The sequence below is a fragment of the Drosophila hydei genome, unplaced genomic scaffold, assembly GCF_003285905.1.
Source record: "Drosophila hydei strain 15085-1641.00,03,60 unplaced genomic scaffold, DhydRS2 tig00008119-arrow-pilon, whole genome shotgun sequence".
Lineage (NCBI taxonomy): Eukaryota > Metazoa > Arthropoda > Insecta > Diptera > Drosophilidae > Drosophila > Drosophila hydei.
The window spans coordinates 5,035,853-5,054,949 of NW_022045830.1; the positions used below are offsets into that span (position 1 = coordinate 5,035,853).

A 19,097-nucleotide genomic window follows, 5' to 3' on the forward strand; every position below is an offset into this window, starting at 1 on the left:
TACACTAATTACTGTTTGTCTCAATGCAAATGTTATTAAACACAAAAATCATAAATTTTCGGGTAATTTCTATAATTCTTACACAGAACACTCGATATTTAAAGACCTACAAGTTGAAGGTTATTCAGCTCTACTATTCCTGTTGCAGCAACGTGCAGTCTGGATGCGACTACTAGACTACGAAAGGGTAACTCGGTATGCAGGTACGAATATGTATTAGATGCAGCTTAACATTACTTTGTCTGGCATTTGGACATTAGTTCCACCATATGGGAAGTGTCAGAGTTGTGACAAAATTGTATTATTTATGACTATGAATGCGATCGATGCTTGCTCTCTAAGCGGAGTTGGTGCGACGGCAATGTAAATCTATTTCAAGTTAAGCAAAATAGTATTTGTGTCTACATGGACCCAAACACCAAATATGATTTGCAAGATTTCGAAGATGAATGTAGAAATTAGATGTTAAAATAAAAAGAAACAAAAATAAGTTTTATGAAGTTTCAATATCCGTTTTATAAAATGTGAACGTGAAATCTTCTGAGCCGCCAGGCAGCCCACAGAAAGTATAATCAAATAGCTATGCTCGGCTTAGCGCCGTGCTCGGACGTCTGAGATGTGGCTGTTGCTTGGACGCTGCTTATGTTAATATGTTCCGTTTGCTGATTAGTGCTGGATGATTCCAATTGCTTTGGCTGCTCGCCGGCGCTTAGCTCCTTGGGAGTGTCCTCCACAATTTCGTCTGTGATGCGATACGTAATAGGTGCTGGTTGCTTTGCTGGTAGCCAATCGGGAATGATCTTGTCATGCAGTCGCCATTTGCCGTACTCATTGGAAATGTGCTTTTCAAACACAACATATTCTAAAACATCTTTGCTAAGAATCTCACTACCATGCATTAGTCGACCAAATCGATCATATATAGCCAGCATTTGTTGAGAATGAAAGCGTACTGTAACCTGAGCAAACTGATTCTCCTTGGTGATAACTTCTGTGACGCGAGCGTGCACCACACGAGGCGGCTCCAACGATTGTAGGAATCGCCAATGTATTGTCTTATCTTTAACATTGTGCATCATTTCGGGATAGCAACGTTCGCTAACAAACTCTCTTATCGCATACTTCTCCTTTGCCGCCATATGCGTATGTGCAGCTATGTAAATCTCCTGGGCTTGTGCACCAAAGTCGTCGCTGCTGAAGTTCTCCTCGTAAGAGCGTATTTTCCGTACAGCCATAAGACTTTTAGATTTCTTTTCGAGAAATTCCAATTTCTGCTTAGCGCCCGAAGAGGAAATTATAGATTTCTTGCCATCTCCTTCTGGTGGTACGTAAGCCTCAAATATTCCACCCGTGCAACTGATGTGGAACGGACGTTCCATCCATGGACGCGGAGGCAATACACCACGTTCTTTCATACGGCTACGCATCTCATCCTTGCTTATATCTGCAGGTTTCTCGCGCAAGTTGGGCAAATCAATCTTGACAAACTTCTGCTTGCGCAACCTTTTAAATTCAGGCTTCCAGTGCTTAGTCTGTCGATGGCGTACCTGCTGTAATTGGCACGCACTTTGTAAGCCCGGAAGCAACGAACGCACTCCCAATGATACTGCTTGCGGCATCTGAAATTTGCACGAACAATAGCTATAGTGAAACCTACGAGCACCAAATATCCCATTCAATCCCACCTGCATCTGGATGAGTTTCATGCTGGAACATACTAGTTTCTCCATGGCTATTTTGATTTTTTTATAAAAACTTGAAACTTATTGCATGCTTATACAATCAGCTATCGATATACTTATATGACGGTCAGCTGTTAGCCATCAAACCATCGATACCTTAGCACGTATAGGTATCGAGTACACAGGATTAACATTTTTAACATTTATTTAAATTTAATATTAACTTTTCACAACGAATTTTATGGTTGGATCTTTATCCCTGAGCGCTTGATAGGACTTATTACTTTATCCAACCCAAATGATAAAAAACACAAAAAAAAATATTCAATTGTTTGTGCAAAGTTCCTTCTAGAAAAAATAAAGCAGTTTTAAAACACGTAAGGAAACTGTACGTGATAAGAGTTACCACCTTAGCACGTCGTGCTTGCTTAATTTCTTTGTAAATAGTGATAGAATTCCCCCCACGAGTAGAACGCAGCACACGATCCCTGTGAAGTCATTAGAGTTAGCATTTGACAATATAATTTTTTTCCTATTAACTTACTTTGCTGGACAATCGCCAGCTTCCATACGGTAATCACGTATAGAAAGATTAGATGGAATGCTTTTTAAATTCTTTAAGCACACCTTGGCATTCTCAATGTCATTTTCGAGACGCATTACTAAAACAAACAATTAAATAGATGAGCATTGATATTTATAAAACGAACCTTTTATCATAAGTTTGTCTTCAGTGTCATCGCAGCAGAGTGAGCTCTTGCAAGTACAACACTGTTTGTTTTGAACGGATGTTGATGGAATGAGGCTCTGTGGATTTAAGGACAATATATCCTTCATTATCATATTAAACAGACAACCTGGCAGAATGTTCTCTGCGGCAGCAAATATACGCTTGTGCATGTAAGCGAGATCCTTAAAGTCTAACGTATGCAGCCCATAATGGTAGAGCTTATGGCAGATAGCATAGAAGCGACTTTTTGGAATGTTGCATTTGCAGAAACAAAATCCACACTCATCGATAAACATATCCAATATTTTACGTAATTCCCTTTCCAAGCCAGCACCATCAATCTCGCCGGCTGCTAACGTTTGCGCTGTGTTTTTCACAAACTCGTCGAACTGCTCTTCAGTAGTATCATCCATTTTTGAACCACCTGTCCTTTTTCCTTTGTGTCCAGCGGTTTTATGGCCTCGTGCATCGAAACCATCACCGCCTGACTTTTGAGCCTGTTCCCTTGGTCCACCACCACCAACACCAACAACACCAACACCACCAGGCTTAGCACCAGGTTGTCTGGATGGTCGACCTACCTGTTTAGCCTGCGCAAAACCACTCTTATCGCCAGCCGCCGCAGCGGCTTCCAAATCACCGGGCGTCGCACCAGGTTTTCTGGCTGCTGAATCACCGGGCGCAGCACCAGGTTTTCTGGCTGCTGCATCTCCGGGCGTAGCACCAGGTCGCCCAGCTGCTGCATCTCCGGGCGTAGCACCAGGTCTCCCAGCTGCTGCATCTCCGGGCGTAGCACCAAGTTTTCCGGCCCCTGCACCTTTAGCCGGAGCACCAGGTTTTCCAGCTGCTGCATCTCCGGGAGTAGCACCAGGTCTCCCAGCTGCTACATCTTCGGGCGTAGCACCAGGTCTCCCAGCTGCTACATCTCCGGGTTTTGCACCAGGTTTCCCAGCTGCTGCATCTCCGGGTGTAGCACCAGGTTTTCCAGATGCTGCATCTCCGGGTGTAGTACCAGGTTTCCCAGCTGCTGCAGCTCCGGGCGTAGCACCAGGTTTGCCGGCTGCTGCATCTCCGGGCGTGGCACCAGGTTTTCCGGCTCCTGAATCCCCGGGCGTGGCACCTGGCTTTCCGGCTCCTGAATCCCCGGGCGTGGCACCAGGTTTTCCGGCAGCTGCATCCCCAGGCGTAGCACCAGGTTTTCCGGCTGCTGCATCTCCGGGCGTGGCACCAGGTTTTCCGGCTCCTGAATCCCCAGGCGTAGCACCAGGTTTTCCGGCTGCTGCATCTCCGGACATAGCACCAGGTCTTCCGGCTGCTGCATCTCCAGGCGTAGCACCAGGTTTTCCAGCTGCTGCATCTCCGGACATAGCACCAGGTCTTCCGGCTGCTGCATCTCCAGGTTTTCCGGCTGCTGCATCTCCAGGTTTTCCGGCTGCTGCATCTCCAGGTTTTCCGGCTGCTGCATCTCCAGGTTTTCCGGCTGCTGCATCTCCAGGTTTTCCGGCTGCTGCATCTCCAGGTTTTCCGGCTGCTGCATCTCCAGGTTTTCCGGCTGCTGCATCTCCAGGTTTTCCGGCTGCTGCATCTCCAGGTTTTCCGGCTGCTGCATCTCCAGGTCTTCCGGCTGCTGCATCTCCAGGTTTTCCGGCTGCTGCATCTCCAGGTCTTCCGGCTGCTGCATCTCCAGGTTTTCCAGCTGCTGCATCTCCAGGTTTTCCGGCTGTTGCATCTCCGGGCGTAGCACCAGGTCTCCCAGCTGCTGCATCTCCGGGTGTAGCACCAGGTTTCCCGGCTCCTGAGTCTCCGGGTGTAGCACCAGGTCTTCCAGCTGCTACATCCTCGGGCCTAGCTCCAGGTTTCCCAGCTGCTACATCTTCGGGCGTAGCACCAGGTCTCCCAGCTGCTACATCTTCGGGCCTAGCACCAGGTCTCCCAGCTGCTACATCTTCGGGCGTAGCACCAGGTCTCCCAGCTGCATCTCCGGGTGTTGCACCAGGTCTCCCAGCTGCATCTCCAGGTGTAGCACCAGGTCTTCCGGCTGCTATATCTTCGGGCGTGGCACCAGGTCTTCCGGCTGCTATATCTTCGGGCGTGGCACCAGGTCTTCCGGCTGCTATATCTTCGGGCGTGGCACCAGGTTTTCCGGCTGCTATATCTTCGGGCGTGGCACCAGGTTTTCCGGCTGCTATATCTTCGGGAGTAGCACCAGGTCTCCCGGCTGCTACATCTCCGGGTGTAGCACCAGGTCTTCCGGCTGCTACATCTCCGGGCCGTTCACCAGGTTTTCCGGCTACTGAATCCGCGGGCCATTCACTAGGCCTTTCGCCTGCCGAGTCTCCAGGCATAAGCCCCGGCTTTCGAGCTGCTGAATCACCGGGCGCAGCTCCAGGTTCCCCAGGCCCTGAATCCGCGGGCCATTCGCCAGGTCTTCCGACTGCTGAATATCCAGGCTCTCCGCCTTCTGAATCCGCGGGCCATTGACCAGGTCTTCCGACTGCTGAATCTCCGGGCGTAACACCAAATCTTTCGGGCCCTGAATCTGAAGGCGCAGTACCAGGCTTTCTGCCTGCTGAAGCTCCGGTTATATCACCAGGTATTCCGGTTACAGAATCTGTAGTCATATCACCAGGCCTTCTGGCAGCAGTATCTCCAGGCCTTGCGCCTGGTCTTTGTTCGGCTTCTCTCGCTTTCCTCGCTTCTTCCGCTGCTCTCCTGGCCTCCTCCTCTGCTTTCCGCTTTTCTTCCAATTTACTTTTGGCTTCATTTGCAATATCATCAGGATTCACTCCGAGATCCTTCAACGCAGATTGATAAGCTTTATTTACTTCTTCGCACATCTCCCTGTTTTGAATGCAGTCTTCCAACCGTTTCTGTAATTCCCTTGCTTTCAAGTCATCGACCTTACCCTTCAGTTTATCATTCTCTCTGGCAACATCCCCAATATCATGTATTAGTCCAATGCTCTCTCGCATACCTTCCTCCATATACCTTGTGTCATCATCAAGTTGCTGCACTTTCCTATCTAATTCGTTGAGTCGCTTTTTGCTTTGCATAGCGGCTTCACACATGCAGTCATTCTCCTCAATCAGATCACCCAACTGGCCATCCTTAGCCTTTAACAAATTCCGCAAGCGTTCCAGCTCGTTCGCGCAGTCATCTAAATTGTTGATACTCCCACCACCGCCATACTTATCCTCACTCATTTGCTTAAAGCAATCGGCTTGTTTACTCAGCTCGTTCATGATGTGTTCCAAAGTGACACTCGTATAGAAGGCCAAATCATCCCCAACATCGGGACAGTCTGGTGGTTCATCAAACGGCGGGCAGTCAGAACGTTGATTCCCATATTTTTGATTTAGTTCACATATAACGGCCTAAAATGATCGGGATGTGTGTGAAAACAAAACAAGGCATTAGAGAGGAAAATCATTGGAGGTTGCTGAGGATTGAAACTGTATGCAAGGGCTTGAGAAAGAGGAAAGGAGCAATAGACATGTGTTTAAGCCGCTAACAATCCAGAGACGTACTCTAACGACTTTCCTCTCATACCATTCATGTTTTCAATTTTTTTCAATGGTTTTCTTTTTTGCTAACTATTTCTTAAGATGCACTTTTAATTTTAGGAGGTACTACAGAATTTAGGCATGAATTGTCGTATGGGGCTGAACGTGCAAATATATTTGGTACGGAGTCAACATGTAATATCTCCATTATCCTCTATCCCAGTATCATTGACACAACTATCACAGCAATTTTCTATCAAATCGTCTAGGTAACGGTACCCAGATTTCTTGAACGCTTTAGTTTTTTGCTTTGGAAGACAAGAGACGGGGTGACACATAAAATTCATCGCCATCCGATGACAAATGCTTACCATTAGCTGCTGATACTGGCAATCGTAGGAATTCAACGCTAAATCACGTTTACGCAACTCATTTCTCAGAACATCAATTTCCATGTGCATAACGTCCGCACGCTGCTTCGCCGGCTGGAGAGTCACCACTTGCTGCTGGAGCTCATTACAGCGACACTGCAAATGGATATTATATTTCGGAGATACAACAACACTTGAAAGCATTGTCTTACCTTAAGGACTTCCTCGTTATATTTGGTTTTCTCGACTTCATTTTCATAGTATTGCTGCATTTCATGAATGTCATTCTCCATGTCACAAATGCAACGATTTTGCTGATTGACAGTTTTCGCGAGCTCAACATTCTCTCTAGCCCTTTTCTGCGAAGCCTTCGACAAATCGTCGAGCGACCCCAATGACATAATTTTGTTGCGGAGAGACTCGCGTTCAGCCAACATAATTTCAAGTCCATTGGCATCCATGTTTGAATCAAAACCTGTATTTCCGCCGCGTTTTCCTCCAGATCTTAAAAATTCGTCCTCAGCCTTTCGCAGTATTGCCAACTCCTTGGCCAAACTGTTTATCTTATTTTGTAAATATTGGACATCGTTGTTTCTTTCTGGGTCAATTTTAATGCTATCCATCGAAGCACGCCTCGCCTGTTTTTCAAGTATTCTTCTTAGATTACCATTTTCAGCTTCTAAAATATCTTGCGACTTATTCATAGCATCGACGGCCCTTTGGATATTTCGCAGTTCCCTTTCATCGGCATTGTTTATCTTTCTAGCATCTGATAATTCTCTAATTTTATTATCAAACGCTTGACTTATTTCAGGATTATAGCGCTGTTGCATTATGCGTTGGATTTCTGGATTTTGCATTTTACGGGTAGCCTTAGGACCTCGAGAATCAATTGGATCAATTATTCTGTTGTTAACCAATACGTTTTTCAGGGTCTCAATAGTGTCGTCCGCAGCGACCAGAAGGCTGTCGCCATTCAAATCGCCCCGATTCGACCCTTTGCCACCAGGTGGGCCCTTGAAAGATCCCGAGCATTGACAAGGAGTCTCATCATCTGGATCCGGATCATCAGGTGGTCCACCATAACCTCCCGGGCCTGAACCACCAGGACCTCCGTACCCTCCCGGGCCAGAGCCGCCGGGTCCACCAGGACCTCCATACCCTCCCGGGCCAGAGCCGCCGGGTCCACCAGGACCTCCATACCCTCCCGGGCCAGAGCCGCCGGGTCCACCAGGACCTCCATACCCTCCCGGGCCAGAGCCGCCGGGTCCACCAGAACCTCTATAACATGTCGGGCTCGGACAGCTGGGCATTTTTCCAGGACCTCCGGGGCCCGGACCTCCATAACCACCCGGCCCTGAGCCACCGGGTGGGCCACCAGGACGTCCTGAGCCAGCTGGTCCCCCAGGACCACGATATCCTTCCGGGCCGGAACCGCCGTGTGGTCCACCAGGACCTCCATAACCTCCCGGACCACCGGGTGGTCTTCCAGGACCTCCACTACCTCCTGGACCCGGACCTCCAGGACCAAACATCCCCCGACAGCAATCCTGACAAATATCCTGCCCAGGTCGTGGTTCGTCTTGTTCTGGACGATCTTTACCTTCTTGATCAGGCCGTTTTTTAGATGGTCCATGCTTACAGCTGTTACGAGTACAAGTACCCTGACAACTGTTCGGCCCACAAGGCCGTTTTTTCGGACCTCGACCTGGACGTCCTTTCCCCCGATCACCAGGATCTTGATCATCCTGACGTTGTGGCCCTGCACGTCCCCCAGGTGACTGACCATCGTTTTGGGGATCCCAATAGTCCTTGCCTTGATTTGGTCCGCCTCGTCCGTCATTATCTGTTGGTTGTCGTGATCGCGGATCATCTTGATTCCGACCAGAAGGTGTACCATATGCATCCATTTGACTAGGATCTGTTGGATTTCGGGATCGCGGATCATCTTGATTCCGACCAGAGGGTGTACCATATGCATCCCTTTGACTAGGATCTCCATAGAATTCGTCACCCTGATTTGATTGTTGGCCAGGTCCCTGACCCGGTCCATAATCACCCTGATCTTGACCTGGACTTCTTTTACCTTGTCCGCTAGTTCCTGAACCGCTTGGACTGCCGCGTCCTTGACCCTGATCTGTGCCGGACCTGTCGCCCTTACCTGGGTCCTGCTGTTTCTGCCCAGGTTTTCCTGCTCTGCCGCCAGTTCGGCCATCACCATCACCATCACCATCGCCATACCTTCCATCAGGACTTCTACCATCAGACCTACCATCAGGCCTACCATCAGGCCAACCATCAGACCTACCATCAGACCTACCATCAGGTCTACCATCAGACCTACCACCAGGCCTACCATCTGGCTTACCATCACGCCTACCATCAGGCTTACCATCAGGTTTACCATCACGCCTGCCATCAGGCTTACCATCACGCCTACCATCAGGTTTACCATCACGACCACCATCACGATCACCATCACGACCACCATCACGTCCACCATCAGGTCCACCATCAGAACCATCATCAGGCCCACCACCGGGCCCGCCTCCTTTGCCTCCGGCACCATCACCAGTGCGCCAAATAAATGGCGTATTGCAAGCCACCAGATCGGAGACAAAACGAGACTTCTTGTCCTCGTCGGCGGACCAAGAGCGATCATCGAATGAAGATGGATAGGATTTTAGCTTGACACAAGCTTCCTTGCACTCAAACTCAAGCGTCTCGTTCATAAAAGGCACATGAAAGAATTCTTTCTGGGTGGAGAACGCCATATTGCAATGCCCAAGAGCTCGCACTGGTCGACCTTACAAAGCGAATTATTTTAGAACACAAAATTCAATTTTTTCTATGAAATGTTTATGGCTGGACAGATTAAAAAGTAATATTGAAAATACGTCCGGCATCAATTGTATCACCAAATATTCTAATACTTCACGTGCGACAATTTTCACATTTGCTACTTTACTGTAATATTCTGTAAAAAACCATGTGAATGTTCATGTCTGTTTTGACACACAGCTTACTCTGATGAACATTAAATAATACAAGAGTACAATTTCTTTATAAATTAGTCCGTCCAAAATTATTATCAGCATAATCATCATCTTATTAAATTGAATTATAAATACCTGACATTTAATAATAATGAAGGTACCTGACATTTAATAATAATGAAAGTTGTCATTATTATTTTTAAATATCAGGTATTCCTGCGCGCCTAACATGCGAACACGCTCCGCTATTAGTCAACTATGTGCACTTCAGCTCCTGATAACAGCAATTATGTACAAGAATGTTATTAAGTATCGATACCAATATTTGTGCAAATCGAAGGAATATCGATATCAGTAACAGCAACAAAATATAAGCTGACATTATTTCTTAGCCGCTTTATTAAAATGTCCACAAGACCGCGCCGCCTAGCAGCTAAAAGAACTAAAATAATTGAGGTATCTGACTCTGAAGATAGTGCAAGTGAGGCTAACGACAATGATGAATATAAACCGACTGAGACGCGTCGTCGTTTCATAGATCGTGCCGCAGCAACTGTAGCGTCTGGCGCGTAAGCTTTTTTATATTTAAGCAAGATTCAATTCGTTATTAGAATACATTAAATAAATATTATGTCAATAGTAGTGGCAGCAGAAAGCGAGGAAAGGATTCCAAAAGCGATGCATCAGAGACAAAAAAAAAACGCGCGAAACAGGACAAAGAGAATGCCTTACCCAACCAAAGCAACAATGTTACTGAAGCAGCTGTGGAACTACCATTGTCGACAGAATTATCTCAAAATGAAGGCGTGCACAGCTCGATTCCGGCGACCGCCAGTTCCACCACAGGTCGTAGCTCGTTCTGGGAGCGACGCAAAGTTTGGAGCATACATGAGCTTTTAGCCGAAACGGAACAAATACAACCGACAGCAGCGCGGAACATTGTGCAGCTGTTTGAAAATGAGAATACCATTCCATTTATTTGCCGGTATTATTGAGAAACATTTCTTGAGATTCATGTTGTTGATAAATATGTGTACCCATAGTTATCGACGGGATCTTGTGGATCACGTAACACCAGAACGATTGCGAGACATACGGAACACTTACTCGGAGATTGTCGATCTGCGAAAGAGGGCAGAGAATATTGTTAATCAACTAGAGCGAGAGAATGTGCTCAATACGGAAATTCGAGAAGAACTAATGTGTGCGAAGACCAATGAAGAGCTTGAATTTTTGTATGCACCATACAAACCGGCTAGCAAGGGCACCTTGGCAGAGCGCGCTAAGGCTTTGGGATTGCAGCAACATGCCGACTCCTTGCTTTACGGAACAGCACCCAAAGTGCAACTGGCCTCAGCTATTGATCCAAGCAATCAGGATTTGGCGACAGAAGAGCAAATAATGGTTGGAATATGTAACATAATTATACACAGCATAAGTAAGAACACAAATGTTCTTGAAGAATTGCGTCGCCTGTAAGTTCAGACCAAAATGGACACATATCAATATAGCTTGATACGTTTTAATTTTTTGACTTACAGACAAACCGTACAGCGCATTGTGCTCAAGTGCAGCAAGGCCAAATGTACGACAGTCTCAAAGGAAGGTGGTAAAGGCAAAGCTGCTTCTAGCGGCATTGCGGATAAGAAGCTTGATAGTTCAAAATTCGAGAATTATTTCAATTTTCAATGTGACGTTAAGACAATCAAGCCACATCAAACACTGGCTATCAATCGGGGCGAGAAACATAAATTTCTGACCGTTAAGGTGGAGACCAACAATTATTTAAAGTCTGATCTCATACGTTTTATATGGGAACAGTATATGACCGAAGGCCTCCAGTATCCTCTACGCAGAGAGGTTTTTACCCGCGCACTGGAAGAGTGCTACACAAAAAAATGTAAGCTGCATCAGTAAACAACAAACAATACTTATAATTTGTATACCTTTTGAAGTGCAGCCTCTGCTTTGTCGTCAGGTTCGAGCCAAGTTAAAAGAGAAGGCTATCAGGGCAGCAATTGAAGTTTTTGGAAAGAATCTAAAGCAACTATTGCTGATATCACCGCTGAAAGGTGAACGCATTCTGGGCATTGATCCAGGCTATACAAATGGATGTAAATTAGCTCTTATATCCGAGACAGCCGACGTACTGGAATCGAGTGTCATCTATCCGCATGGGCGACATGCTAATCGAAAAGGAGCCGAGCAAAAGCTGGTGCAGCTTCTTAGCGACCACAAGTAATCAGATTCGCTTATAATTGTGACATTTGAATTATAATTAATTAATTAATTATTAATTATTATTGTCATAGTTGCCGCGTCATTGCTCTGGGAAATGGAACTGCCTGCCGTGATACAGAGATGTGGCTGACAGCTCTCTTCCAATCGGGCGTTTTGGACAGTCGCAGCATTCGCTATAGTATTGTAAATGAGAATGGCGCCTCTATTTACTCATGCAGCGTTGTGGCGACCAAAGAGTTTCCCAATATGGATATGAATTTGATAAGCGCAGGTCGGTGTGGCTCTTGAACCCCAGTAAGATTTAGATATCATTCAAAATCGCATTACAGTATCTATTGCACGTCGTCTCAATGATCCGCTAAGTGAATACGTGAAGATTGAGCCCCGCCATTTGGGTGTGGGCATGTACCAGCACGACGTGAATGAGAAAATGCTTTCGGAGACTCTGAACGATGTAGTCTCCGAGTGTGTTAGCTTTGTTGGCGTGGATCTAAATACAGCGAGTCTCAGTGTGTTAAAGTAGGTTATAAAATGTGCAATAAATAATATATTATAATTTTACTATGCATATTTATTTCCAGACACATTGCTGGATTGTCTGAAAAGAAGGCCGAAAAGATCATTGAACATCGCACACAAAAGGGACCATTTAAATCGCGGAAGGATCTACTCACTGTTCGCAGCATAGGTGAGAAAACCTATGTCCAATGCGCAGGCTTCGTACGCATCGAACCGCTTAGTGTTGGTGGAAAATTAGCCAATCCGCTTGATTGCACCTGGGTGCATCCCGAAAGTTATAAATTGGCCGAAGCGTGAGTTTCACTAATTGTTGTCAAATATATTTGCCGAAACGTAAATTCGTAATTTTGACTAATTTATAATAGTGCTTAATTAATTTAAATTCTCATTTAATTTTTCCAACTCGGCCTGTAGCAGTGAGGTATCACTCTGTTTCTCCAGATAGCTAGTGTCGCTAGAATCCAGCTGAGCATTCATGTTAATGTTGCAGAGATAATCTTTTTGCACCAGTTTTACGTCTTTATTGGACCGATCACATCCCTGGCACCAGTAGGGCAAATAAGGAGTTAAGGGATTCCTATTTTGGCAACGCTTGCAGGTGCAATGCTCAGTGCCGGCATTTTTAAAGCTTTCGAAGCTCTGTTCAGTGCGCAGTAGACCCAAATAATCATCGACAGAGTGCTCCTGGGCGGGATCGATGAGCTGTTCCCAGGTCTTATACTTGCGCGTCACCTCAAAAAAGTAATCGTACAGATCTTGAATAGTTTCCAGTACCCTTTCCAGATTTAAAATATATGGGCTGTTTACCGTGCGGTCCAGTTTGTCCAAACGCTTTTGCAGCTCTGGCATAGCGTTCTTTAATTGCAAAACACCAGCTGCTAGCTCAGCACTGCATAAGATAACAATGAGCCAATGTCAATTTAAATGCAATAAATAGCTTACTTTGACTGCTTGATAGCATTATGCGCCTTTTGGAAATCGCAGACTGCACGGTTTTCTGCCATCTGGCTGAGATACTCTGGATAGATTTGAATACCACAAGCAGAACCAATTAATAGGCGACGACGTATGGAGTGATATCGCAACTGTTTAGCCAGGTCGATTTGATATGTCTTGGCGTGTGTGAATTGGTCTTCTAGTTTCCTCAACAGATGCTCAATGAACAGTATCTGCTGATGCACACACTCCTCTAGGCGGAAATCGCAGCGTGTGTAAACCATCTGGCAATGATCGAATTCCGGCACCAAGAGGTGGGCTGGAATGGTGGCGCCACGACATGGCGGTGGCAATGGTCGACGCCTATAACGTTCCGGAGGGTAGTCCCAGCATGGACCAAAACGTACATCAGCTTTCGTCTCCATGGGGGGCTTCCAGCAAGGCTCATAAGTCTTCTTAATTCCGTAATTGGGGCTTTTACCGCAAGAAATGAATCGAATCTTGGGCGACTTCTGTTTCGGCGGGTAGTTCCAACGCTCTTCGTATAGCTTTTTGAGCTCAGTGACCTTCATTTTGGGCGCCATATATATATATGATAATTAAAATATTGGAAATTGTCCCGTGTGAAAAATATATAAGACAATGATAATTGATATAAATAATTTTGTTGGATTTTCTACAGCATTATTGGGAAATGTGAGTTAAAAGTCTCAGACATTGGCAAGGTCAGGTTTATTCAGCGCATCAAGGAGTTCAGCATTTCGGAGCAGAATCTTGAAGAGCTTGCTGGAAGGCACAAACTGCCCATTGATAGGGTAAGAAATTTGCTTATTCTACCAACGATCGTCCTCTTACCCCATTTACTTGTTTTCAGTTAAAGTTTGTGCTGGTTGCGCTGCAGCGTGAGTTGCTACAGGATTATCGTGTAGACTTGGACAAACGGCCGCTATTCAAGCAAGGCCTAACACGATTGGAAGATCTTAGCGTTGGTGATGTGGTGACAGGCAAGTAATTAAATTGAAATAAATGAAATTAAACAGCGAACTTTCTTCTACAATTCGTAAATAGGTGCAGTCACGAATGTGACACACTTTGGCGCCTTCGTGGACATAGGCGTAGACCGGGACGGCCTCATCCATAAGAACCACATGAACAACATTGAGCTAAGCATTGGGGATCGCATAATTGCCTCCGTGTTGAAAGTGGATATACAGCGACGGCAGTTGGGCTTGTGCCTGAAGAATATGCAAGAGGAGACAGACACGTCCTTCACTTTGCAAACCAAATAAGAAAAAAACATTATTTTTTTTTTAAGTTGTCTTTAATTCTTAAATCATTCACATCTCTTCTTATAATTGATTTTATCTAACTTTATAATTTGCCTTGAATTATTGTTAAAAGCAATTAAAATCAATTGTAATAGAGTGGAAATGATTATCACAAAACATTCGTATGTTCTTTTTTAAAGACATACAATTTTATAAATTTTTTATTTTGATGTATTACTTTTTCTCTCCAGTTTTTGTTTCGCACGTGCTACTCTACACTATTAAAATAACTGTCGTCGTGATAATGAGATGAGCCATTTATGTTTGAATCTTATTGCTTTTGATCCACGTTGTTGGCCCACCATTCGTCATTATTTTGATATGGAGCGGTGTAAGCATCGTAACGTTGACCTACTCCTTGTCCGCCTCGAGCATTATGCCATTGGTCCTGCTGCCCCGCGTATTCACAGTTGTACCACCTATCCCCCTGTTCTGGACCCCCAACATTTTGTCCTCGACCTTCCGTATTCTCATCTTCATAACGCAAGTTAAATTCATCCGACTCGCAATAGGGACAGTGTCCGTAACTCTGCTGAACCGAATGCCCGTAACCATTTGAGTACTGACCTGATGTAGCATTAGCTTGGCGACCCGGTCCCAGGCTCTCTTGATCTGAATCTCCATAACTTTCTTGTCGTTCGTACTGACCTGGACTTTGATTCCAGCCATTATATTCTGTCCAACCTGGACCTCTGTAGCCACCATGACCTTGGTCCTGATCCGTTTTTAGGCTATAGAAGTTCTCTTGGTTTTTAGGATACTTCAATTCCTGACCTTGACCTTCGTAACCTTCCTGATCACCACTCTGCTCAGGAACGGGATTTCCATAGCCCCCCTGATCCAGACGTGGATATGGATTTGCATGTGACCAGGGCTGATTTGAAATTGAACCTCGGCCGCCACGCAACTGGCTCTCTGGATCAGGCCCACCATAACTTCTTTTACGTTGAATACCACGATTCCCGTAACCCTGATTTGGTCTTGAATATCGTCTGCCGGAATGACCGTGTCCTTTCTGCCCTGAACCTGGCCCTTCATAACCGCCCCGTCCTTTAGCCAGGTTTCGGCTAGATGAAGGCCTACTAACTGACTCCACACGTGCCCGACGACCGGAGCTATTGGGGCTTTTTCTACTCCTTTTCGGTTCCACATTTTTTGCCTCTCCAGCCTGACCACGACCTTTATTGCCTCTATTACGAGATCTGTTGCTTGTATCCAGAGGGCGCACGATCGGTGTATGGCAAGCCACTAGATCAACCAAAAATTTAGACTTTCTAGTATCATTCGCTGACCAAGCACGCTCATCGGATGAAGATGCATAGCGCTTCAATTTGACACACGGGTTTTTGCACTCAAATCTGTAGGTCTCGTTCATGAACGGTACATGAAAGAATATTTTTTGCGTAGAGAATGCCATACTTTAGAACCATAGAGTTTGAATTTTGTAACACAGATTAAAAATTGTATTTTGATGGTTAAAAAAATATTGTCGAAAATAAGTACAGAATTAATTTGGTTATCAAACGTCAACAATTATAAACCGACACATTTTGCACTTGCTACTGGGCACAATATTTATTGGGTAACTAAAACAAGGCAGCCATTAATATGTCAGTCCAAGCCCTGAGCACGACGCACGGCTATCGATTCATCAACGGCGTTCATTTCAGAGAAGCCGCATGGCTGCATTGTCATGCTGGCCGTACCGGAACTGATCGTACGCAGTGCACTGGAATAGCCGGATAGCTCGGCCAAGGGTGCATTCACAAAAATTTGCTGAAAGATAAGTAGTTCAAACATCATATAATTCAAGTTCAAAATGGCATTATCTTGCCTTATTCCTGTCTCCTTTCGGCGCAACGTCTTTTATAAGTGCGCGGCGTCTAGACAGATCTGCCATAATTGCAGATATACGTTCATTGGGGGCTACAATTTGGATGGTCATGATGGGTTCCAATAGCCGTGTGCCACTTGTGCTTAGGAGCTAGTACATAAATTTGAATTGTATCTTCATTAGAAGAAAATCAAAAGAGACGGACTAACCTTTTGTACGCACTGTGCCGCCGCGGCCATTACGAATGAGTCGGCAGTGCCACGCCCCACAGTGATACTGTGTAAGCGTATCTGAGTATCCACTACGTGACCACCAACTCGTGGTCCACGCTCCAAAGCAGCGGTTGCTCCTTTGCGCAGCACTTGAAGAATCCTAGGACGCAGGGCATTCAGATTTTGCAAATTCTCAGGTGATTTATCTAAGCTATTGTAAAGCAAATATGTAACGAATGCGCGCAAAACGACCTACTCTTAGCATATACCTGAAAAGCTCGCTCTGATTATTGACAAGCTCCAGGGTTATATTCACGTTTTGCTTGCTGCCCGCAATTTCTTTCTCCACGCTCAAAGTTGTCTTGGACGGCGCCTCGATAGTCTCTTTGTAGGCAATTTGTAACGGACCCAGATCCACATCGATTTTGTATTCAGTTAGCATACGTGACTTAACGATGTCCATATGGAGTTCACCCATGCCGCCAAGAACTGTCTGCCCGGTTACCGAGTCATAGCTAACACGCAGACTGGGATCTTCGCGCTGGAGTTGCTTGAGCGCCTGTTCCATGGCCGTTTGCGCTGATATGCTGGGCGGCTCAATGGAACAGAAGTAGACTGCATCAGGTATTTTGGGTTCAATGGAAAACAGCTCATGACTCACGTCCAACTCATCATCATCATCATTCTCGATATCTTTTGGTGGAGCAGCGGTGTCGCGACTCTGCATATAACGTTTCTGTGCATTCTTCAAGGATGTGTGACTGGTCGTAAGCAGATCACCAGTAACTGTTGACTGTAAAAATGCTGTTTATCACGAATCAATTGTTTATTTGAGGCTTACCTTAAGGCCCGAACAAATGGCCACATCGCCTGCCTGGATGGAGTTCACTTCTCGATATTCATCAGCCAGTGGCTCATAAATTTTCGTTATAACCTCCGCCTGTCCACCTGAAGAGAGAACACGCATTCCTCGCTTCAGCTCCCCACGTATCAAGCGCACCAGAGTCAGTGGACCACGTTGTTTGTCGTGCACAATTTTAAACACCTTGCCCGCTAGATCATTGCTGCAATTATGTAATACTATGGTGGGCATACATACAGCTAATGATTAACAATTAATTACCCAAAACAATTATATATCTGATTTCGTTCACCGGGTGTTGGCAAATAAGCATTCACAGCATCCATCAAACATTGTATGCCAATATTTTTATATGCGGAGCCCAACAGTACGGGCACAACCTTCTGGTTGCACGTGGCGCGTCGCAGTGCCTGCACAATTAGCTCATTACTGACATTGTCGAAGCTCTCAGTGCTAATGACAACTTCAGCCAATTCGTCATCGATTCCGGATAGCTCATCAATCAATTCGCTGCGTTTATCTTGCAATTTTCGAAGCGCATCAGACGATTCCACCTTAACTTTGTTATAAATGCGACCAAAATCCTTTTGTTCCCAGGTTAAGTGCTCCAATGTTATCACATCGTATAGGCCTGGAAGATATTGATTTTAAACATTTCTAATGTCTACTTTTTCCAATTCGCTTACCCAACTGTCCGTCAATGTTCTTTGTAGGAATTTGCAAGCAGATGGGCTTAGCATCCAGTTTCGTCTTTAAATCGTCAATGCATTTTTCAAAATTCGCATCGGGACGATCCATCTTATTAACGAAAATAAGTCGTGGCAGCTTGTGCTTGTCTGCCTGCGTCCAAACGGTGACGGTTTGAGCTTCCACGCCAGCAGTGCCGTCCAACACAATAATAACACCATCAACAGCATAAAGAGACTGCTCTACCTCCATTGTAAAGTCAATGTGACCGGGCGTGTCTAGCAGATTAATACTAAGTAAAATCACAATTTAGCGTACAGTTATTAATATTCATTAAAGGACACGCACCGCTTACCATTCCAGCCAAACGTAACGGCTGAGCTACAAATAGTGATGCCTCGTTCGCGCTCTTGTGTAAGATAATCCGTTACCGTGTTGCCGCGGTGCACTTCACCCAAGGACCGGGTCTTCCCGGCATAGAAAAGCATACGTTCGGTTGTTGTTGTTTTGCCTAAAAGTTTTTTCCATTACCTTTATAAATATTTTATAACCATTGTGCACTTAAACTACCTGCATCGATGTGTGCTAAAATCCCAATGTTTCTAATATCTCCACTATAACAACGTTTGATGAAATGTGCATGTTGTCTCACCAATAGCCTGTAGCCCCTAAAGGCTGCATGTAATAAGCTATATTGCATTATTTTAATTGATAAATAACCGCAACGGAAACTTAACGGACAAACATAAAATGTTGCCGATCAATCAGCTGTTAGTAACAGCTGTTGCTCCAAACAGTAGATTAACGATAAGACAATAACATCTGTACAATAATACCATTGGGTATCGATGCCTATATTTCATCTGTTATTAACATAAATGTTAAGCATTCTGCTACCAGAAATTATTGATAGCATTATATCGAATATCGATAAAGCAGTAGTATTGCCGCGATGCTTTGAACGGAAGTCTGCTAATGAATATGTTATAGAAAATAAGCAAACCCATTTTGGTAAAGTTTGTTGGAAGTTTTTAATGTGTCATGCTTTTGTGATTGGTTCTCATACACTTAACCATATATAATTTTAAATGTATACGCATATGTGTATGTATATATGTATAACATTAGCACTTGTCTCGTCAAGCGTGTCCATTTAACGATAAATCTTTTTTCCTTTGAAAGAAATTTCGGATTAC

The 19,097-nt window shown here is 45.1% G+C and overlaps 5 protein-coding genes across 9 annotated transcripts; 1 reads left to right on the forward strand and 4 right to left on the reverse strand.

Moving 5' to 3' along the window:
• Positions 1-515: 515 nt before the first annotated feature.
• Positions 516-1,817, reverse strand: LOC111595912 (probable 39S ribosomal protein L45, mitochondrial). Its single transcript, XM_023309863.2, has 2 exons — positions 1,686-1,817; positions 516-1,619 (listed from the first exon to the last, which is right to left on the reverse strand). The coding sequence occupies exons 1-2, from the start codon at positions 1,728-1,730 to the stop codon at positions 573-575; spliced, it is 1,092 nt and encodes a 363-aa protein (XP_023165631.1). The 5' UTR covers positions 1,731-1,817; the 3' UTR covers positions 516-572.
• A 110-nt stretch (positions 1,818-1,927) lies between these two features.
• LOC111595910 lies at positions 1,928-9,274 on the reverse strand. 2 transcript variants are annotated; one of them, XM_030224781.1, is made up of 8 exons: positions 8,247-9,274; positions 7,729-8,171; positions 6,499-7,395; positions 6,287-6,442; positions 2,393-5,786; positions 2,227-2,344; positions 2,092-2,170; positions 1,928-2,030 (listed from the first exon to the last, which is right to left on the reverse strand). In XM_030224781.1, exons 1-8 carry the CDS (start codon positions 9,058-9,060, stop codon positions 2,007-2,009), a joined length of 5,925 nt encoding a protein of 1,974 aa, XP_030080641.1. In that variant the 5' UTR covers positions 9,061-9,274; the 3' UTR covers positions 1,928-2,006. The 2 variants fall into 2 exon arrangements, with proteins under 2 accessions (XP_030080641.1, XP_030080640.1); XM_030224780.1 differs by having other exon boundaries at positions 1,929-2,030; positions 7,729-9,274.
• Positions 9,275-9,624: 350 nt separating this feature from the next.
• Positions 9,625-14,328, forward strand: LOC111595904 (S1 RNA-binding domain-containing protein 1). 3 transcript variants are annotated; one of them, XM_023309845.2, is made up of 11 exons: positions 9,625-9,851; positions 9,923-10,267; positions 10,326-10,757; positions 10,824-11,182; positions 11,238-11,520; positions 11,595-11,794; positions 11,853-12,042; positions 12,105-12,335; positions 13,661-13,793; positions 13,853-13,982; positions 14,047-14,328. In XM_023309845.2, exons 1-11 carry the CDS (start codon positions 9,688-9,690, stop codon positions 14,265-14,267), a joined length of 2,688 nt encoding a protein of 895 aa, XP_023165613.2. In that variant the 5' UTR covers positions 9,625-9,687; the 3' UTR covers positions 14,268-14,328. The 3 variants fall into 3 exon arrangements, with proteins under 3 accessions (XP_023165613.2, XP_023165614.2, XP_023165615.2); XM_023309846.2 differs by having other exon boundaries at positions 9,926-10,267; XM_023309847.2 differs by lacking the exons at positions 11,595-11,794; positions 11,853-12,042; positions 12,105-12,335; ... (1 more) ...; positions 13,853-13,982; positions 14,047-14,328 and having other exon boundaries at positions 11,243-11,375.
• Positions 12,341-13,623, reverse strand: LOC111595905. The gene is made up of 2 exons (XM_023309848.2): positions 12,985-13,623; positions 12,341-12,931 (listed from the first exon to the last, which is right to left on the reverse strand). The coding sequence occupies exons 1-2, from the start codon at positions 13,560-13,562 to the stop codon at positions 12,415-12,417; spliced, it is 1,095 nt and encodes a 364-aa protein (XP_023165616.2). The 5' UTR covers positions 13,563-13,623; the 3' UTR covers positions 12,341-12,414.
• A 1,570-nt stretch (positions 14,329-15,898) lies between the features above and the next one.
• LOC111595903 (ribosome-releasing factor 2, mitochondrial) lies at positions 15,899-18,692 on the reverse strand. 2 transcript variants are annotated; one of them, XM_023309843.2, is made up of 9 exons: positions 18,472-18,692; positions 18,250-18,412; positions 17,901-18,193; positions 17,476-17,845; positions 17,194-17,416; positions 16,622-17,145; positions 16,350-16,563; positions 16,141-16,290; positions 15,899-16,082 (listed from the first exon to the last, which is right to left on the reverse strand). In XM_023309843.2, exons 1-9 carry the CDS (start codon positions 18,599-18,601, stop codon positions 15,918-15,920), a joined length of 2,232 nt encoding a protein of 743 aa, XP_023165611.2. In that variant the 5' UTR covers positions 18,602-18,692; the 3' UTR covers positions 15,899-15,917. The 2 variants fall into 2 exon arrangements, with proteins under 2 accessions (XP_023165611.2, XP_023165612.2); XM_023309844.2 differs by lacking the exon at positions 18,472-18,692 and having other exon boundaries at positions 18,257-18,315.
• Positions 18,693-19,097: the final 405 nt, after the last annotated feature.

Coding starts and splice junctions, on each gene's coding strand:
- LOC111595912 (XM_023309863.2), bottom strand. CDS start 1,730: ATGGAGAAACTAGTATGTTCCAGCATGAAACTCATCCAGATGCAG. Junction 1,620..1,685: donor TGAAACTCATCCAGATGCAG/GTGGGATTGAAT, acceptor TGCAAATTTCAG/ATGCCGCAAGCAGTATCATT.
- LOC111595910 (XM_030224780.1), bottom strand. CDS start 9,060: ATGGCGTTCTCCACCCAGAAAGAATTCTTTCATGTGCCTTTTATGAAC. Junction 7,396..7,728: donor ATGGAGGTCCTGGTGGACCA/CACGGCGGTTCC, acceptor GGGTACGGAGGT/CCTGGTGGTTCAGGCCCGGG. Junction 5,787..6,286: donor GCCAGTATCAGCAGCTAATG/GTAAGCATTTGT, acceptor CGATCATTTTAG/GCCGTTATATGTGAACTAAA.
- LOC111595904 (XM_023309845.2), top strand. CDS start 9,688: ATGTCCACAAGACCGCGCCGCCTAGCAGCTAAAAGAACTAAAATAATT. Junction 10,758..10,823: donor CTTGAAGAATTGCGTCGCCT/GTAAGTTCAGAC, acceptor TTTGACTTACAG/ACAAACCGTACAGCGCATTG. Junction 12,043..12,104: donor GCGAGTCTCAGTGTGTTAAA/GTAGGTTATAAA, acceptor ATTTATTTCCAG/ACACATTGCTGGATTGTCTG.
- LOC111595905 (XM_023309848.2), bottom strand. CDS start 13,562: ATGGCGCCCAAAATGAAGGTCACTGAGCTCAAAAAGCTATACGAAGAG. Junction 12,932..12,984: donor AATGCTATCAAGCAGTCAAA/GTAAGCTATTTA, acceptor TATCTTATGCAG/TGCTGAGCTAGCAGCTGGTG.
- LOC111595903 (XM_023309843.2), bottom strand. CDS start 18,601: ATGCAATATAGCTTATTACATGCAGCCTTTAGGGGCTACAGGCTATTG. Junction 18,194..18,249: donor TTTGGCTGGAATGGTAAGCG/GTGCGTGTCCTT, acceptor GATTTTACTTAG/TATTAATCTGCTAGACACGC. Junction 16,083..16,140: donor CGAAAGGAGACAGGAATAAG/GCAAGATAATGC, acceptor CTTATCTTTCAG/CAAATTTTTGTGAATGCACC.